We start from the raw sequence: 21,475 nt of genomic DNA on the forward strand, positions 1-21,475 counted from the left end.
CCCATTCACTTCCTATTCAATTATTTTCCAATTAGCTCTACGTGTACAGTATTCATAATTTTCCTCTGCTTAATCATGTTGATTGGGTCGTATCCTCTGCCTAGACATTTCGGGAATTCTTTATTTATTTTTCTCGTCATCCATGGTATCTTTAGCCTTCTAGGGTATGTCCATCTCGGAAACCTTCCTATTTGTTTACAGCCCTTGCTTCCGATGTCCAACGTCATAACGTTAAAGAATAACTCTGTCCCGAATACCTCTGTCTCTCCGGATGCAGTGGGTGGTTGATAAGCCGTCGTCGTTGTTTTACGAGCGGGTAGAGGTTAATTACAGTTTTCGCCGGAAGAGAGGAAGGTGAGAGAGTGGTGACGTCACCGGAAGCGACCCTTCCCCGCCCACATTCTCCCAGCCCGTCGGAGAAAAGGGATGACACTAAAACATTTTCCGGTATTTTTCGTGAGAATTTACCTTTAGCTCACTCAAACTAGAATCATGGCTTTTCCTCAGCCAGGACGGTAAATGCGCAAACAAAATAATTGTGTGAAATTATAGTTGGGCAATTCCATTTATGACGGAATTGCCTTTAGAGAAAACTGTAAAATAGGATATGTAGATAAAATGGTAAAATACCAAAAAAATGCAAAACTTCTGATTGAGCATGATCAAAATACATTCCTGAAGGTGATTTTCATGTACAGAAACAAAACTAATTATCGAAACACCTTCAAAATATGCCCAAAATTAACTTGTGACGCAATTACTGTCAGGTCAACCTCAGAAGTATAATGATTCCAAACATCTTCAAAACTCGGTGAATCGATGTGTAATTTGAAACTTTTGAATATGGCTCTGAATAATGTTTCAAGTACTGATTTCATAAAATTCAATCATTTAGCTGTTGATTTATCTAGGTAAAATATTTCCAGCCTAAATTTCAATTAGAGAGAAAAATTAGACATTCTTATGGAAATGCCCAGTTATGTCCAAAATTTATATTTTTTAAAACTCTGGGTAATCAGACACATACATCCTTTATACTGCCGTGGCATAGCCGGATTATCGAAAGCGCTGGATTATATTACAGGATGCAAGCACAGTATACAAACAGATTTTAAAGGCATAATTCGGCAATTAAATACATATAGCGACGCTAAATCTCCTTACCGCTTAGAGTGTGAGTCAAGGAAGAAAACCTAATTAATAATAAAAACGCTTATGGTCGATAAAGGCAGAATAAACCCTGGATACCACTGTGACCCTTCTAAGAAAATTTCTTTTCCCGATTCAGTGGGCCACGTAACCAAAACGTCATGAAAATGATGAACTTACGAACACCTACGTACATAATAATAAAAATACTATGCATTTAAAAATATTTTGTTTAAAACTGACGAAATTATATTTGCCGTGGTGAGGTCGCCAGCCCTATACGCCGGATTACTGTACATGTCGGATTACCGTAAGGCCGGATTACAAAGATCGTATAGTACAATCTTTCATGTTTTCCGGCTGACGTATCTCTGCTCGTGCCTTAGGTGAATCTTTTTTTCTGCGCCTGCGCGGACGAGACCATAACACCACCCGTTTAACCTGTCCGTGACAGCGGATATCGCTGATTACATCATTTATTCCATTCTTTGAATTTTGGCGGTAAGTTCGTGTGCTTGGAGTAATGACTATATTATTCTAGGTGTTTGAACTCCCGTTGAAGAAGAAGTTTCGATTCAGTTGATGCGCAGTTTCACCGCGGGTAAACAAATACGAATGCTTTTCTTTACATCCACCCCGGGGGTGATGCACATATTTGATCTCGCATCTTCATTCATTGAGGTGTGTCAGTCCCTCCCTTCCAATTGAACTCGTTGGCCCCTGCACTTCCACTGGTGAAAGTTGTGACGCCCTTCTCTTGGGTGAAAGTTCCTCGTGGTTTCCGTCGTTCTGGTGGTCACCAAAATCAGCCTTGCTGACGAGAGCAGAGGTGACCGTTGAAACGTAACCGCTGTCGTAATTGTAGCCCATGGCCCAGAGTTAAATGCGAGCCAATGGGAAAGGTGGGGCTAATGGATGCGGCCGTGAGTTTATTGCTGGAGCCTGGATCCTTGTAATCAGTGACGGCTGGAACACAAAATCAGTAAAGTGCTTCCCCCCTCCCATGACTCCACTCTAATGACCTCTACCCCTTTCCTTCACCCCACCCCACATAAAGACGATATCACGACGGATTACGTTGAAATGTATTCACTACGGAGGAGACAGAAGGTGTGGATGGAGCGAGCACTGTGCGGGGAGAGACTTTTGAAAAGATTGTGAGAGGGTAAAATGTTGGTTAAACGAGAGATAGAGGAAGGAAAAGAAAAGGGCTTTTAGATGGAATGAAACGGAGTAGGTCTTACAGTGAATTGAAGAGGTAAGTCCATTAAGGGAGGGGAGACTGCTGGTTTACTTCTTAAAAAAAACTGTTCACACCTACTTCAATCGGTAGAATACTTAAATAATAATAATTGCCTAAGAGAAATCGCGGCAAACAAGAAAGGACGCTACTAATTTCACATCCACACGTACAATCTTGGTCGTACACTTCTTTATTAAAATATCTTTATTAGTTACTTAGTTTTGTCCTAAGAAGCACTGAAGGCACCGATAATGATCGACAGAACTAGTGACAAGAGCTCATTTCTAATATCTTTGCGACTGAGAGGCAGGCCCAAGTTTTTTTTTTGGGGGGGTGAGAGATTGGAGAGCACGTGACCTACTGAGAACCAACCAAAATGCTATTGGCGGAACCTCCGGGTAATTCAGTCGCTTACAGACCTCCATGGTGTACGCTTCGTAAGTTAGCTGTGTTGCCAAGTGGGAAGAGGATTTTTGGCACTATCATTCGTTTCCATGCACTGACAAAAACTTTTATGATTACATGACAACGCCCGCCTCTCTCTCTCTCTCCCACCGGTGTCACACGAAAAATTCCGAGTTCGCACGACTGGGCCAGTTGCAAAGATATTTGGTAACTATCATAGTAGCCAAAAAATCTTCGTGTTACCGAAAGTCGGGTGTTAAAAGCGCTGTCATCCTTTGGCCAAAATTATCACAATGTCTTGAGCTTTATTGAGAGGTAGTGTTGTCCGTATCACATAATGCAAATTACGTTGCGCGTGCATGGGCAAAACCGCGTTTTCTACCGGATGAGGAAAATCCCTGCGAATTCCTGCTGGCTCTGATCTCGCCAGCACATTCCGCGGCTCTCAGCGTATTTCCCCTCATCCATTGGAGGGGACGAAAAAATCACTCCGAATTTATTCAGAAAGTGTCCTGTGTCATATTTTCTAATATATAATGTGCGCTAGCTCTTTCTGCATACGACTACCATCTGCCACTGATTGAAATATCGAGTAAATGAATTGAGAACAGATATATTTAAGAGCGGTACTGAGAACATTATCTTAGAGCCACGCTAGATTATCAGGTCCGACAGAAACGATGAATTAAGAGAAATGTTTTGCCGAACGGATGGGTATGAGAATTACTTTAGAACAATGAATGACTTTTATAAATTCTCGGCGTAATTTCTTTAGATCATTTCCTTTTTATTTGAATTACGGCTGGTGTTCTAACACCCCGTGATACCAATGTTGAGGCTTCTTACGGGGGATAATGAATATTCTTGCAGAACAGTCTATTACGGCTCCCAGCCTAATTCTTGCAAAAGTTGGGTAACGCTTTCTGTTTAAAAAGGCCTATTCTATTTATTCTTCAAGGTTCAAGGTGACAGCGTAAGTTTTAGTGTATAGAATAAATGCCTGGCGTAATTGTGCGAAAAGAAGAGCATTTCACACTTAAAGTGAATCTTTAAGACTATTCGATCCCTGAAAAATCTAAGTATAGAACTCCTACATGTGCCTTAATCTCTTCCCATATTCCCACTCCTAATTAACCCGTATACCTAAAGCAGTGCTGAGACTCTAATAATCACAGAAAGTGAATAAATTATATAGTTAAAACCAAATTCTCCATCTACTCGTAAGAGGCGGGAAACTATGAATAGATAATACATAAAAAGTGAAAGAATACTTGCTCTTAAAAAGAGCATTTCTTTTTCTAATTGAAAATGGCTGAAGTCCTAAAACCCTCTGCCACACTTCTGTTGAGGCGCATTGTTGGGTAGTATGCAGTTATAATGCGCTCTACCTTCAGGGATTTTTGCGATGACCATTGCGTTAACGTACCCCGCGTGTAAACGTGCCGCTGGAAGTGAAGGTTTCTCGGGTTTTGCACCAGGTCAGGTCCTCCGTGTCTCATTCCACTGTTTCGACAAGCAACTCGCCTATCGTCTTCGGGGATTCAGGAATCGAATCAGTCACTCAGGGATCAATCATTGAATTCCTGAATTCCCATTCATGAATCCCTGTAGACGAGTTGCTTGTCGAAAAGTTGCAAAACCCGAGACCCCGACCCGAGCTTTAGTGTTCACATCATAAATGCATACTTTGTATTTAACGGTACGATTTCTGGTACCTAGCACGAGTACCTGGACCACCGAACTTCTTAGGCTCGCACCGACTTTGATCTGCAACTAGTAGTGTTCTGTCGTATGGAGTTAAAATGTCCTTGATTTCCTTCTTGGATGCCTCAACATATTTCTGGTAGTACGAAACCAATGCCTTTGGCATAGCCTGCCTGATGGCATATATTTGGGCTAGGTGACCACCACCATTAACTCGTACCCTAATATCGACTCCAGCGAAGCGTTCCTTTCCAAGAAGAGGGATGGGCTCCTGTAACTTATACTCGTTGACCCGGTGCAAAACACGAGAAACCTTCACTGCCATTGTTCGCCGGGAAAGAACCAAACATAACATCAAACGCTCGTCTGTTCTCTTGCTCTTGAGGCAGGCTCCAAGATCAGCGGAAACCCAATGAGTTTGAGTGGAGTGAGTCGGCCCACACGGCTAAGCCCACCCACCGCCCACCGAGAACCATCGCCCACACCTCCAGCACTCTCTCTCTCTCGCATCGCCATTTTAGGATGTCTCCGTCGACGACAGACTCAGCAGCAGCGCAAAGGAGGGTTCTTCCCCCCCATCTTTCTCTCTCTTTCTTTCTTGATTTGGCGACCCTGTTTGTGGCATTGCGTCAGAGAGATGCCCGTTTGTCGCGCAAAATAACTTTCGATCAAGTAAACAGTGGACTTATTGGATAAAATAGTTAGATCTTGTTCACAAAAATTTAACTTGATTCGGCGTAATGGAGTTGGAAGCTTTAGCACAACGTCTACTGGTTCGCAACAAATTAAATTGGCCCAACTATGGAGTTTTTCCTCAGCGAGGAGAAGGTGAACCTTTTCCTAGAGTTGTACACAGCTCTGATTTTCAGGATAGGCACTTGGATTTAGTTGCAGCGCAATCGAACCCTTTCCTAACTTAGGCACACAACTGGAGTACCACGGTAGTGTAAATGTACTTTGCGGTGCTATAGGTGAAATTTTCCCATCTTTCTCTCTTTCTTTCTTGATTTGGCGACCCTGTTTGTGGCATTGCGTCAGAGAGATACCCATAATTCAGTGTCCGGCGATATCTGGTGGAAATGTTTATATCTATGAGAATAAAACAAAATGGTAAACTTCCACACAATTTTATTAAAGTACCGACCCGGTTTCGACACGTAGTGTCATTATCAAGGTCGAAACCAGGTCGGTACTTTGTAAATAAAATTGTGTGGAAGTTAACCATTTCATTTTATTCTCATGTTTATTTTATTCTCACAGAGAGATACCCGCTTGTCGCGAAAAATAACTTTCGATCATGTAAACAGTGGACGCGTTGTATAATAGAGTTAGATCTTGCTCACAAACATTTAACTTGATTCGGCGTAATGGAGTTGAAAGCTTTAGCACAACGTCTACTGGTTCGCAGTAAATTAAATTGGCCTAACTATAGAGTTTAAAAGCATTAGAAGAACGCCTACTGGTTCACAACGGCATAAATCGCCGTCACTCGGCTGAAAATAATTATTAGTAAGAAAATGCACTAATTTCTCTAAAAATTAGCTTATAGCCAGGAAGAAATTCATGTCAATCGATAGTCTTATGGACTATCGAAAGTCAGCTTAGATCGATTTAAAGATTGATTGACGGCCTGAGGATTGATTATCTCGAATAGGCCTGCGTGATATTTAGTCATGATTTGTCAATTTAGGTGGCTGCAACGGGGCTAAAGGCTGTGTTAAAAAGCGCCAAAAATAAAGTTGACTTGATTTCGAGTTCTCTTTATGACGAACGACGACGATCTTCTATTAAAATATACGAACTACCTGTCACTGAAGAAACATATAGCGGTGATCGTCGCGCTGTTTTCGGCATTTAGGGGTTTGACCCCGTTCATACGACCTCAGTCACTACCTCGGTAACCAACCAAAGTACATTCACACTACAGTGGTACTCAGTGGCGGTTTGCCCATAAGGACTCTCGGACGCCGCCCCTCCAAAATATTTGAAAAAGTAAAAAAAAAAAATATCCATTAATTTATAATTATACATCTGATTAATCAAAGCGTTTTTTCAGTCCCATACATCGAAAGTGTTGGAAAAACACGAAAAGAAATAGCGCGAGAAGTTCGTATTTGTAGCCGTGGGGCGCTGGCCAGAACGTCCCAATCCATCCCCATGCAGTTATATGGAGAGTGGTAGTGGTGGGGGCCGCTGGTGCTATGACGCGTCTAACGTTGTGTCTTACGGAAGTCTTGGGACGTCGTCCGAAAATGCGCAGAGCGACGAGTGAGTTGACATCGCTGCGCAGGCCGGCGGGCGTATAATCTGGCGTCTACTTGGTGCTGCCACAGAAAAGGGACCTACGGAATCAGAATGGTCACTGTACTGGGTGTAGTTATACGATTTTAATTTTTAATTACTGGTAGGTATTGCTACAGTAAATAAATTATCCCATTATGCTAGCGTTTTTTGGTATTTGAATCCCGGAACACAAAATCCAACCAGTTAAAGGCCGTATTGAGGAAGGAAAACTATTCTCGAGTAGGTATTTGCCACAGTTCTGTTATGATTACGAATTTCAAGAACCTTGAGGAAACTAATATTATAATACTTAGGCCTTAACAATGTATTAATATCTTCCCGATTATTAGAAATGCGGTACCTATTTTTCAGATAAATTTATCGAAAGACCTGCAGTATTAGGAAAAATCAGTTAACATTCCCCACTGATTTATAATTTAAGAAATAGTTGCGTGCGTGATAGGGTGAAGGATTAAATATGATTTAAATCGTTAAGCGCGACTTTAAATAGAGTCATTAAATTAATGTCATGAAGTGCCGCGTACAATGCACCTTTTGTGTGTAGGTTCATCATTTTTCTAGCCGTCCTTGTTGTACTAGTTCATGTTCACCTAATTCCTCAGCGGCAGAGCGGTAGCTGTCTGACGGAAAATGCCCACTTGGGTCTGATTTAAGTGGCCTCGAAGAGTTCATATCAGTGCGGAAATCCTTACAGCTCCCATCTGTGGCTCAATCGAGTCGTCTTCTTTTACGATATAGAACTTATTTTCTATTATATCATGGCAATGATTTCGAAGACACGGTTATTCCAAATGCGACCCGTTGGCGTCTCGTGTGTTTACCACATATGAATCTTAGACTCAAGGAGATGGTCCGTGACGTCCTTTGTTTGCTTGAATGCCTTTGCTGACCTTAAATTCGTCCCTCAGCTGAATCAGCATTAGTGGACCACGACTTCTAACTCCCTTGAGTCGTCCTTATAGTAACGGCAAGACTCTCGGAAAGAACGGAGTGAAATGAGTTCAGACATCATTTTCGAGGAGTTAATTGTGCGTAATTGCCGATTAAGAAGTTTCTTAGTGCTGTGTGTACATTCAAGAAGACTATTTTGAATTAATCAACAGTGCTCGTTTTTTTTTAAGGGAAATATAGGGAAAAAATGTCCCAATTCTGTGTCCAGGCACCTTTTTCTTTTTGGTCGTATTTTTCGTCGGCCTATTTTGTGTCGTCCCTTGTTTATTTATAGACTAGTGCCCTTGCCATGTGTTCAATCAGAAAGAAATTGTTGTCCAGCGCTGATTTCAACGAACGTGTAATTTATCACTTTGCTGGACAAAATGAAAGAAGGATGGACTTTTGCAATGTAACTAAAGGCCTGTGAGTATTTCATATTTTGTTAAAAATGTGTGAGAAATGTTTAATTGTTGATTTTAAATCATACTGTATTCAAGAAGCAACGCGAACACCGCCATCAAAGTTTACATCTGCAATAGCAAAGCGCGCGCATTCTAGTAGTGTTTGTTGCCTAGTGGAAGTCAGTGACACTCTCCTCCCTCCTCAGGTGTTACAAGTGTCATTGCTACCTAAATCATTGCAAATGTTGTATAGATTTGACAAATAACGCATTATATGATTGCAAAACGAACAACAGAAGTGTATTGCGGGCATATCCGCACGAAGAATGTAGACGCTAAAACCTAAAGTTACGTATTTTCGTTTGTATTTGCAAAATATCGCAGCAAATATATTTTTATTCTTCAAGATCATTGATCAGTATCATCGAGAGTCCGGACTAAGCCGATCCGTATGACCGAGAGTCTACTGCATTTAGTATTTATTAATCAAGCTTTATTAGGAAAACTAGGTATTTTTGTTGAAAAAAACGGAACGTATGGCATCACAGAATTTAATTCCTAGATTGCCGTAAAAACTTAATAAAATACACGAAATATTAAAAAATTATGACCCCCCGGTGGAGTGCGCCCCCCCTAGCATTTGACTCACGAGCCGCCACTGGTGGTACTCCAGTTGTGTGCGGAAGTTAGGAAAGAATTCGATTGTGTTGCAACTAAATCCACGTGCCTATCCTGAAAATCAGGCTTGTGTACAACTATGGGAAAAGGTCCACCTTCTCCTCGCTGAGGATTCTTCTCCGATCTATTTTCGTTCTCAATAACATTGCAACCGATTGAGTAGTTACCGAGATACAAATACTTCGAAACCCGAGTGTCTCCAATTTCTGCAAGGAAAGTAAATGGCAGACGTCCTCACTGCCTTCGTCTTGCGCTTCCTCTGGTGCGTTTTTAGCGCTCTTGAATATTTTTCCCACGCTTGGACTTAGAACGCAGACGAACGAACGAACGAACGAACTTGGACGCAGAAACGTAAAACACTGTGTTTGCGCCTTTGGAGTGCTTGTGATATCTTGCATATTCTCTGGTGTCATCTTAGCGCGACGTACTCGGGAAGTTCCTGGAAAGAATATGCAACTAAGAGCAAAGCCGAGAGAATATTTCTTCTTATTATTATACGGAAAACTTCAAAAATAATTTATTGCGCTTATATCTGGCGGTTATCTTAAGCTTCTTATCTCTTCCAACGCATCGAGTTGCGGTCCATTGTAGATATGAATCGATTTTTAATGCATTACAATTTTTATATTGTACATTTGCATAAGCCAAAAACGGAAATTTTGAAATGGTAGGAAACATTTGTTACGCATTGCCCGCAATCATAATTATATCTTTTCTCTTGTTAGGTTTTATAATAAAAAAATATCGTACACCGGCAACTTCTAAGAGCTTTGGCCTGAATTCCAATTCGTCTCGTATTCATCGTAAAGATAAAGAGATATGACTGACCCTATACTTCAATATGGCGTATTTGTTCTCGATGAGATGTCAGTGGAAATATGTGATTTATTATTACCTGTCGCGTTAACGGTGAAATTCATGGTAATTGTGTTGGGGAAAATTCCCATGGACCAAATTGACGTGGTATACAAGGAGTCTGGATAGCTTACTGGACTGCTCAGAGGCCCGGGATGCCAATTTGAAGTCCGTGCTTCCATTCCCGGTTAAAGGGAACGTTTTCTCATGTATTTTATTGTAATTTTCAGTGATCACTTTCAATGCTTATATATAGGTATAGATAATATTAAAGAGATCGGCACGTATTATTAATCGCATCGGCTCGTATTATTATCCGTACGATCGTTAACCGTTTTCTCGAAAAGAACGCTTTGTATTGAGAGATATTTAACGGGGGTATCCCCCTTCATTGCCCCCCTCCCCCAGTGCCTATCCCCCCATGCCATCTAGCCCCCTCAAAATTTCTCATCTTTGTCTTCGCTCCCTGGCAATAGGGTGCGGTCGTCGCGTCGTAACTTCTTCCACAATGTTGCGCCTCGGGCCTTCGAATGCAAAACTTCTCACTTTGGAAAACTCTTCCACGTAGCCCGAGGACATTTCCGAGAAGGGAAGCCGTGTTGAAGGCATCTCTGGGGAGAAGTTTCCCTCGCAATAAGCACCTGTACATCATGTCTTACTCGTGATGTACGCTCAAGTGCAAACAGACTTGACATGGGCTTCCACCCTTAAAAATTGGATGGTGGCGCCTCCCGCCGGAGTCCACGCCGATGGCTTCCGCGGGGAGAATAGAAGGGGTTACTAGAAATATTATGCTTGATTTATAATGCAATGGGTGTAAGAAAGGCACTCACCAAATTTTACCATTGAGCGCTGAATAATTTTGCCCCTAGAGCAGTTTGAAGTTTCAACTCGAATTCCGCGCCAATGTTGATCGAATATGAAAATCGAATTTGAGATCTGAAAATTGGCGTGTGTGTTTTCCATTCATATCTTTTTGGTTTTAAGTAACGAAAAACAATTTTTAATTTCGAGTGTTCCCTTCTATCGGTCAACATCTTACACTAATTGAGTAGGTATTTATTCTAGGACCGATCATATTCTGGGCCAAATAATATCTTTTTCAGCTGAGTCGGCATCGATGATGCGAAGTCTAAAATTTATTCTCAAATTGTCTTTACATACCTTTATATAGGTATTACCCATTATAGGTTAGAGGCAATGAGGAACTGTTGGTGAAGCGCAGCTAAAGCAAACGAAGTTATTGACGAATGGCATTTGTAAAATAATGTTTGTATCTCTTCCTTCAAAGTTATCACATGTACTGCTAATTTTTTTTTCAATGGTAATCCTTAGTTTGTAGGAAAAATATATTGACCCAAGAGTAGAAGTCTGCTCCGGATAGCGATTATTTTTGGTCGAGTGATGACTACCGTTTCCCTGATGGGTGTACTTGACACTGTTCAAGATTATTCCGATCCATTTTCATTACGAACGGTCGATTCCGAATGGATCGCAACGAGATTTGTTGCGTTTAAACATTTACATTCCAATCACGATGTGAGTCATCTGAGTGAAAATTTTCAAGCACAAAATAATTCCAGTCGCATTTCAACCAATCGGGATGAAAACCGATGGGAATAATTCCGAGTAGTGTCCAGCATAAACCCCTGGTATTTGTCGCATACAGTTGCGTGGGATAAACAGTGCGACAACACTGTCACCTCAACTAAATACTCTCAGAGCTGAGTCAGTAGAAGCATTCACTCTATGACATTAATGTCTCCTGAGAAACCGGATTGCCACGACGCACAGAGGGCGGATATCGAAAAAAGCTTGGTAAAACTAATATCTCCGTTATTGTTTGATATAGATCCTCGATTTTTCTTTTTAAATTATTTTTACCGCCTAAATCCGAATGTAATGTTATTTATGCTGTAGACCAATCAGGAGCCTCAATGAAACAACATGGCGGAAACAGTAAAATAGGTACCTCTTCTTTAAATATTAAAAGCGCTGATTGTAATATACTTTATATTTTCCTACAAGTATTATCAATGAATTAGAAACATCGATGCATAAACCTGAACAACTTTTTCTTGGTGTATCGATACTTGGTACCGATACATACACCTCGACGTCTCTTAGAATCGAATTGTTATTTTTTAAGTCTTCCTTACATCCCCCTCCCTCCAAGGCACATTCCTATGTCCCCCAACCTCCTTCTTTAACTATATCCTCCTAGTTAACCCCATTTTTACATCGCTACATTCCCACATCTTAGCCTGCCTAGCTCTATTTTTATGACGTTGAAAGTATGATGTTAGAAATCTCGCCATTGCATTGCCAGTGTTTCCTTTAGATTGAGTGACGTTTTTCTACCTGTTGATATTTTCTTCTTCAAGGAAAAAGAAACTCGGTGGTTCATTCATTTTTTTCATTTATATTTTATTCTTCGTTGAAAATTGAATGCTCTTTTTCGTATGACTCGAGTGTAATTCATTGTTGTCATTCATTATTTTAAGTTTCAATATTTTTCGTGTATTATTATGTTTAACCAGTGAAAGTATGAGTAATTACCTAATGAATGTTTTTTTCTTTCACAGGTAAGTTCCTGGTCTCTTAGTATGGGAATGAATTTGAACCAAAATGAATGTGTAAGTAAGTACTCGTTTTTGTTGTAATATAATTAATTTGATTAATGACTTAGAACGCTGCAGTAACTCATCACTTAAACTGCTTTGCGCTTGTAATTGAACCAATGAGATGTTTGCTGTGTCTGTTGAATTTCATATTTTTAGAAGGTTTCATTGGACCGGCTTTGATCCAATATTCCTTTAATCAATCCGTACCCGGCGCTTGCATAAGTAATATCAGAGAGGAGAATGGTAATATGTAGCTGTATACCATAAGTAATATATGTGATGGAATTTTCATAAGAAACTCTGTGACATTGATAAATTGACATGCAATTAATCAATGTATTTTTCATGTCCTGGAGTTTTACTCAAGCTTTGGAATGACTTGTTGTTTCTGCAAAAGATTTCAGACTCCAAGTCTGATCAATTTTTGCCCAGTAGTTACTGAAAACTTGGAATTTTGTTGTTTGTATATTTGGTGACTTAATTTCTTGTCATCTTTTTTTTCTCAAAAATTTCATTTGGCCTTTTGTAAATATAAGGTTAAAATAGCCCGACGACAAATTTTGTGAGGCTTCACTCATTTTGTCTTTAGTTTGCCTTAACGTTTTGTGATGAAAATTCCCTGCCGAAAAAAGATTATTCTTTGGACGCGTTTTCACCGTAGTACTAACGGATCCGAGTTTGCCATCGTTTGGGAATTAAAAATGAGAAATTCTGAGTTGTTGGCTTGGTCTTATATTTTTTGTTCAATTTTGTTCCTACGAAGTATGTCCGAAAATTTCGGTGAGAAAAATTCACTTGCCCTTGCCTGGGCTCAAACCAAGATCTCCCATGAAAGACCCGCATTGGCAAGGGAATATCTTTTTAAATTGGCCATTTCTGACGTTGGCTTTGAAGATGCATGACGAATACGTGGTCCAATCGTGTGAACAGCAATTATGCGTGCATGCATGCCTCGGCTATTTCGTCATTGAATATTACGATCTCGTGGAGAATCAGATTGCAACACACCTTATTCGGTAGGATCCCGAGGCGTTAGCACAGCTTACTTTTACTCTTCTCGCCCAATGTATTCCGATGAAGGGACCTGCCTCTGGAGATGTAGACAAGGTTACTGCTCCCCAAGGGTCTGCATTCACTGCGGCCCAGTCCTTTAGAGCTCTCTCGGGGCGGTGCTTAAACCTATTCGAGTGGAGTCTTGAGCCGACAGTGATGGATGGGGACATAACTTTCTCAGGGCCGTGGTCCAGGGCCGGCCGCCCGGTGGTCTCTTTGGGACTATGGTGGTGGTTTTAAAAGGATGGAGATTAGCTCCGTTCCCCTTGCTGCTAATGAAGTGGCCGTTAAATTGATTCCTGAAACGCAAAACAGATGGCGGGCTACTCTCATTTTTTTTCGTGTCGGTTGTTTGCTTTTTATGCGTCGCGTCGCGCCAAACTTCCCTTATCGCTCGTCTCATTTCACTACCAGGCGACTGTTGACCAAGGGGAGTGACTCAGTACGCACAGGATGGGCGTTCTCTGACGGAGAATTGGGCTTATGTTAACCCTTTCAGTGCGGAAACGTTTTTGTACGTATAAAAAAACAAAAAAAAAACAATTATTCAAAGAAATGAATAATAAACAATTATTATTATTATTTTTTTTCCTTTTCTTGACCTTATTTAATATATAATATGGTATTTCCTGGAGTATAGGTCATTTATTGACCTATACTCCAGGAAATACCATATTAAATAATAAACAAGAGAAAAAAACAATAATAATAATAATAACTTTAAAAAGAAAACATTAAAAACCGTAATAAAAATAACGAAATATCTTCTTTGTAATCTTAACATATATCTCTATGTAACCCAAACCTATTACTATATGTATTCAAAAGTATTCTTCAAAGTAATCATTTCAAAGTATTTTTAATTCACCTCAACTATTAGTTATAATTTTCTGCTTACACATACACATCACTAACCCCACAACATAAACACCTGCACACATTATAAATCCACTTTCAACTGCCTGGTTAGAGTGAGCTGGTTCACCGGGGCAGCGGGAACGCGCCTGCGGCGCATCAATTAATGCGTGGTATACGCTTTGCACGCTGACAGCGGCATTTACCCGATAAAAATGATAAAACGGTCGTAAATATATAAAAAGAAGAAAAACCATGCAGAAACTAATAAATCAAACAAAAAGCTTAACAATGCAACGAAAAAATAAAAAATTGTGGAAATTCAACAAATTAATGGATACTTGTAAATTTTCAAATGTTTTGGGCCAATCGGGTCCGTTCCCGACTTCCGAAGTCGGCTAGGTTTAGTTCTACTAGATTTAGTGTGCATTGCATGCGCTCACGAGAAGCCTGTCTTTCTCATTCTCCTTCACTACCACTGGAAAGCTCCGGTCACTGTTACACTGGTCCCTTTACGCTTCTATCGTCATATTTTCCCTGCGCGTGCACCTTGCTCATATTGATAACCGCTGAAGAGGTGGTAATATGTACATTCCGGCAGGTGGTCCTTTTCCGGCTTCATAAGCCGGGTGATTTTTACCCGGCATTTACCCAAAATTATTATTGCTACCTGGATATCTATAATTTGGGCAATTTCCCTGAGGATAAGGATCGCTTACTTTACTAGACCAGCCCTCGTGGCAGGGGGTGCCTCCTGAACTTCTGCACTGGCTTCTAAAATCGTGAACTCCCGCAGACCAAGGGTTTCAAAAATTTATCGTTTTTTTAAATTCGGCAAAAAATGATTCCTCATATTAAATAAAGGAATAAATCTCTGTAAGGTTCTTTATGATATGAATATTTATTTTTGTTTCATTCATTTATTTCCAATATGGAGAGGTTTCACAAAGTCAAGCCTGAAGTCATCAGTTATATCCTCATAGGGGAAAGTTGCATAATCGCACCAATTTTGAAAAAAATACGAATCAACTCAAATATAAGTGAAGAAATATAAGTTTTTAATGATTGGTGATGGTTTTCCGGGTTTATACCGCGTTGATTCATGTTTTTGCGGACGACAGTTTCGGGCGCGTTCCAGCTCCCGTCTTCGGGTCCAAATAACCCTCCCTTAATAATAATAAGCCTCCGTAATAGTTTTTAATGATGCTTAATATGAGGGAGAATGTCTACTTCTCTCACAATTTTTAGGGACAATCTATTCCACGTTGAACATATGTATAAAAATTCAATTTCAAACCTCTGCAAACGGTGCGATTTCAGAAACCGGTTTCCCAAATCGCACCACTGATGGCCAGAATTAGGAAATGATGTTTCAACGACAATGAGAAGGAGAGAGGTAGGTTATTTAAGGTTAATTTTTAGACCCCTTAACAAAGCAAACATGTGCATTAAAATACCCTTAACATGAGGAACGAAAAAAGTTAATTAAGTGATATCTTTGACATTGATGATAGATGTAGTTTTTTGCTTGATAAAAAATCTGCAATAATTTAAACAAAATTTACAAGTATTTTGTATAAGTGTTTATGCTTTGGAATAGTCTTCTCACGGCAGGTTCTTTAAGACTTCTTAACTCGCACTGGTATAGAGAGTCGTGGTGCGATTTGGGAGCGACCGCCATTTTATATGAACTCATTCCCACTGTCTAAACACGTGATCATTCCACGCTGTTAATAGCACTACATGAAACACAACAGAATTTAAAAATATGATACGTAGCTAAAACAATGTTACAACAACTTATTTAGTTTTCAATAATCCTGCGAAAAGACGAAAAAATAGCAGAAGAGACACTTCTTTTCTTAATACCTACGCACCTGACTTATCACTACATCTGTGGCCACAACTGAAGTGTGGTGTGCTTGGGGATGCAGGAAGTTCCAAATGCAGCCATTAAATTTCATACATATCAATACGTTGGTTTCTAGGATGGTGGTGTGATTTTGGAAGCGGTGCGATTTAGGCAACCCTCCCTATTCATTTTTATTACAAATTTGAAAAAATCGGAATTTTAAGGGGGGCCGCGGCTTTTATCTGAAAATCATGTGTGGATTAAGGCCCGTATCATAAAATTCCCCTCGAAGCCGGCCTCCACCTCATTGTCGTCAGGAGGAGGAGATGCGATATCATAAAACCGACCTCAACCTCAAAAACGTCGAATTTTGAAGCCAGCCTCGACTCAAACTTTGAGGTTAGATTGTTGTCGGCTCAAAGCGTTTGAGGTGTCTTCCGCCATTGTGAGAAGATGGATGCTTTCCCTAATGTGGAAGATGACAACGATTTGGAAGAGTTTTTGGGGCATATTGAGGACGATGCTTTCGTATATGCACCCAGAATCCGTCTAGTGGATAGAGGCAATCCACTAGATTGGTACACAGACGAGGAATTCTTCGTCCGGTACCGCTTCCATAAAGTAACCGTAACCGACGTGTTACTTCCGATGCTACGGCCCGATAACGCCGACTTGAGAGGCGTTCCTGTCCCTAGGTTTCTACAATTGCTGGCTGTGCTAAGGTTTTATGCCACGGGCAGTTTTCAGGTGAGTGTTTTAAATACTTTTCCTTATATATTTGTTGTGGTGTGCTTATCATTGATATTAGTTGTTACGTACAACATCATTGCTTTTATTCTTCTCGCACTGTATAACTAATAATCATGAAACACCGGACGTAAAGTATATTAGTTGACGAAAGCATTTAGGTATATATGAACTTATTATAAGCTATAGGTGTTACATATGTGCATCGCTACACGAATTTCAGATAAATATTTATATGGTACGTGATTTATATAATTCGAAACGCCATTTATAATTATTTATGTGTATTTTTCATTGTTGTAGATAGTCGCCGGCGATTTTCACGAACTGGCTCAGTCGACAATGTCGAGGATAATTAAGGTATGCGACTTTGTTTATTATGGCACAATCATGGGCGTACCCAGCGAGGGGCAGCTGCCCCTCCCCCCTAAAAGCAAAAATCGCAAAAGCTTTTAAGCAAAACCAGTACCGAATTGAAACGAAAGCATTGAATAAATTTTCTTTAAACCCATGAAAAATGATATGCACAAGAAATGCAACTAATATATAAATACTTTTTCAAGGAAATAATCTCATAAACTAATGTTGCTACATAGTTCCCTCCCCCTAGACCTTGGCTTGCCCCCCCCCCCCCCCCCCGGTATGATCCTGGGTACGCCCTTGCGCACAATTCTGAATCATCTCTATATATTTATCTTTTACCTTGATCAAAGAGAACAAAAGAGTTGGAAACCTACTTACATTTAAGTCGTGTTACTACATCGTAAGTGTAATGATTAATGCTTCTTAAAAAAAATACAACACATTGGTTTGATCCAATTAAATTGCAGGTTATTAGCATAGAATTTGCCGGAAAGCTGCCAGAGGTAGTGAAGATTCCTCAGTCAAATGAGGAATTAGCCACTGCCAGAAACCTTTTTTATCGTGTGGCACACTTTCCTGGGGTTGTAGGGTGTGTAGATTGTACGCACATCCCTATCACCAGTCCTGGAGGTGAACTGGCCGAGGTATATCGTAATAGAAAGGGATACTTTTCCCTGAATGTACAGGTAAATGTTAATTTTGATAATGATATGATTATTTACCTTATTAATAGAACACATACAAGTGATATTTGCTTTACTCTGCATGTAATAGGTGGTTGTTGGTCCCAGGTTGGAGATTCTGGATATCGTTTGTCGATGGCCTGGGTCTACGCACGATGCTAGGATATTCCACAATAGCCGACTGCGTCTCCGTTTCGACAGAGACGAAGTCAGTGGCTTATTGCTGGGAGATAGTGGGTATCCACAGCTGAGATACCTCTATACACCAGTGCGCAACCCAGCCACACCAGCTGAGCGGAGGTTGGTTTGAGAAAAAAATATCTTGTACAATTTTTTATTCAAAAGGGTGATGTGCAGTGACAAAATGATTTCATGGAAATGATAGGGGACTTATACATATCATTTTTTTTCAGGTACAATGCATCACACATTGCTACCAGATCTGCAGTGGAGAGGGCATTTGGGATCTGGAAGAGGCGATTTCCCTGCCTCTCCATGAAACTGAGGACAGCCACTCAGACATCAGCAAAAATAATTCTGGCTTGCGCTGTGCTCCACAACGTGGCCATCAGCCAGAGGGAGCCAGTTCCAGAGAACATACACTTGGAAGATCCCCATGCTGATGTTCCAATACCTGCCGTGCAAAACAGAAATCTCCGTGCAACAGCTGAGAGAAGGGCTTTTATTAACCGCCATTTTGCACGCCATCAATAGGTCCAACACCACTATATGCAACATTACACTCAACACTTCAATTACAATTCAATTACACTCTACATATCACATATCATACACAGTTAAATTTTAAATAATAATAATATGCAATGAAGGTGTCATTGCTTTATAAAGGTAGAGTGATGACATGTCAATGCATATTATTATTATTTAAAAGCATCTGTTTGGGCACATCAACACACAAAACACAGACATACACACCCTCTCTTGAAGTACTGGAGAGCTAGGGAAATGCCTTTTGGTCCCTGGTTCAAGGAAAGGAAAATCCTGATAGTCACCTCCCCGTGGTAGAGAGGGGGCAACGTTTGTAAAAACGGCTAACGACACAGGGACCGATTATCTCCCGGTATAAGGAGAAACATTGAAGAGAGCCTTCCTCTTCCAGAGGGTGAATGATCAGACAGAAGTTAGGATTGTATTCAGCCCTTTGTAATGGAAAACAAGTTTTAAATGCACATGAGCTTCATCCCAGGATAAATTAATGCTGTAAGGTGAAAGAGGGAGGCGGGGAAACTTCTGGTAACATGATTGAAAATAGGAGCATGGGATGTCTGGGGTCAGAATAGGAAATTAAATTGTCAGGAGGGTAATAAAGCAATGCAAGACCATTAAGAGGCCACAAAAGCATAGCATAGAGTGCACAATGTCACGCCATGATCATTTTGTTAGGTACATGCATATATAAAACACATTCAATGCAGGTTTTAAATGATAACAAATAATGGTTGGCTGCTCATAGTGGTAAATGATATTTTTTTAGGGGTTAAACAATATTAGCATGTCCATATGGTAGTGCATGTAAACTTTTGGGATCCAGTTTCAAATTAAATTGGCTTTTGGGAACATAATCACTGATACACTTTATCATGTTTCACAATACCTTTTAATAGTCTGATCTAGGTTTTGACTGTGTATGATATGTCATTCTCAAAGGTTAAAATACCAGTTTGCAAGCTTATTTATAGTTATTTGGAAAGGTCAAAGGGGTTAAAGACCTTCAAGTGACTTGTCTTTACCCCCCTTGACCTTTCCAAAACAGTATAAGATCACCAAACATGTATTTTAACATTTGAGAATGACATATCGTACGGAGTCAAAACCTAGGTCAGACTATTAAAAGTTTTGTGGAACATACTAAAGTGTATCAATGATTATTTTCAGCTGTCACACAGCTCCACCAAATATCACCACCCACCCTTTCATTGGAAATTGGTTTTTTATTTAAATACTTCCAAGTTAATTGTTTGTTTAAACATATGTTGTGACTAATTACAGCTTTTCTTATTTTAACTAGGTAAGCCTTTGACGTTATTGGACATGGACTCCCCCTGGACCTTGGCACATAATAATCATCACTGGATAATAACTGATTAGATTATGTAATTATTTTAACAAATGCTAATGCTCTAAAATTATATGCTTTCCCACACCCTATAACTGTGTATCACATCATATTACATTATTTTGTTTTCCAGATAATAAGTTATTTTAACTTGTCATACCTGCAAGGTACCTATACGATTACCGAGGTTTCTCCCAAAACTTATGTATTTTATCTCTGCTGTTGCAATTATTAAAAAAATATCAAGCAACTGATGCCTTTTCTTTCTAAAATATTATTGACTAAAATCTTGTATGATTACTTTCCTCTCAACTTTAAAGTATCACCAAAAAATAATTTTATTACTATATAATAAACACCAAAATTCCTCATATCAAATAGAAAAATTATTCTTTACTATTTGTACACTTTGCAGTGCAGATAATGATGCAAATAATGATTTAGATGAATAACGATTCAAAATATCCAGTTTAGTTTTGAATGAAAATATATATTTTTCAAAGGTCACTACTTGACAATGTTTATGGTGGTTTATACCAACCAATGACAAATAAATTGATTGATTGACCCAGAGGAAAGTTCTGCAAATTCCATACCCCTAAAATAAATACCTTTCTTAAATAAATGCAGTTAAAAGAAACAGCACCAATTGACCAGCATGCATATTAAGGGATAAGCAGGCATTGTAAAGAAAACAATTTCATGCCATATCAGATAAATATATTTCAGACCATGCAGGCAGAAGCAGGTTATTCTGTGCAATTTGGTAGTACAAGGACATAATTGAGTGCATGCAGACCGTCATAAGCAATGCAAGATGTTGGCAGAAATAATCATGGACGTGCAGCAATTGAGGAAGGCGTGGGAGTGAGGAAAAGGGTGCTTGGAGCGAAAGCAAGCGACAAGCACCACCCAGAGCTATAGGCACATGGAGTGAATCACAGCAGTGGAGGTAAACCAACAGCACCAAGGACACTCAGGAGAGATGGATGCAAGGTTGTAGCACTCGAGGAATTGCAAGTAGAATATAAGCAGCACCTTTCACTTACTATATTGTTGCTAGAAAGAAAAGAAAAGTCACAATTAATCATCTAAAATTCCAAGGCACTCTTCCACTATGCCCCTGCAAATACAAATTGTCATTATTAAATGTAACTAAAAATGCAGCTCCAGTTATGTATATATATTATTAATCAAGTATTTTCATGAATTTGTGAGAGTGAACATGTATGCCATTGTATGAATTATAAGTTACTCAGGAATCAGTCATATCCACATAAAAGACAGGAGAGATAAAAAACATAACATAATTTAAATGATGCAATTAAGATATAAAAACAAATAAGCATACATTAACATAGGAGTTCCTGAAGTGACTAAGTTATATAATGATCTACCCACAGAGATACCATACCCGCTTATATTCTACTTCCATTGCATGCAATGTTCTTTGATGCTCCAATTCCTCGAGTGCTGCCTGAATCCTTATCTGCCGCAGAAGAGCTTCGTCCTCTGCGGCAGCCTGCCTCATCTTAGCTTCATCAGCTGA

General features: G+C 39.8%; 2 protein-coding genes across 2 annotated transcripts in view; both read left to right on the forward strand.

The window, feature by feature from the left end:
* The window catches only part of LOC124154433 (protein sprint), a 373,236-nt gene that overhangs the window by 55,193 nt on the left and 296,568 nt on the right, over nt 1-21,475 (forward strand). The gene's annotated exons all lie outside the window — the stretch shown is intronic.
* On the forward strand, nt 16,452-20,176 carry LOC124154434 (putative nuclease HARBI1). Its single transcript, XM_046528147.1, has 6 exons — nt 16,452-16,803; nt 17,107-17,163; nt 17,634-17,852; nt 17,941-18,149; nt 18,263-19,070; nt 19,879-20,176. The coding sequence occupies exons 1-5, from the start codon at nt 16,510-16,512 to the stop codon at nt 18,561-18,563; spliced, it is 1,080 nt and encodes a 359-aa protein (XP_046384103.1). The 5' UTR covers nt 16,452-16,509; the 3' UTR covers nt 18,564-19,070; nt 19,879-20,176.

This window comes from Ischnura elegans, chromosome 2 (assembly GCF_921293095.1).
Source record: "Ischnura elegans chromosome 2, ioIscEleg1.1, whole genome shotgun sequence".
Classification (NCBI taxonomy): Eukaryota; Metazoa; Arthropoda; class Insecta; order Odonata; family Coenagrionidae; genus Ischnura; species Ischnura elegans.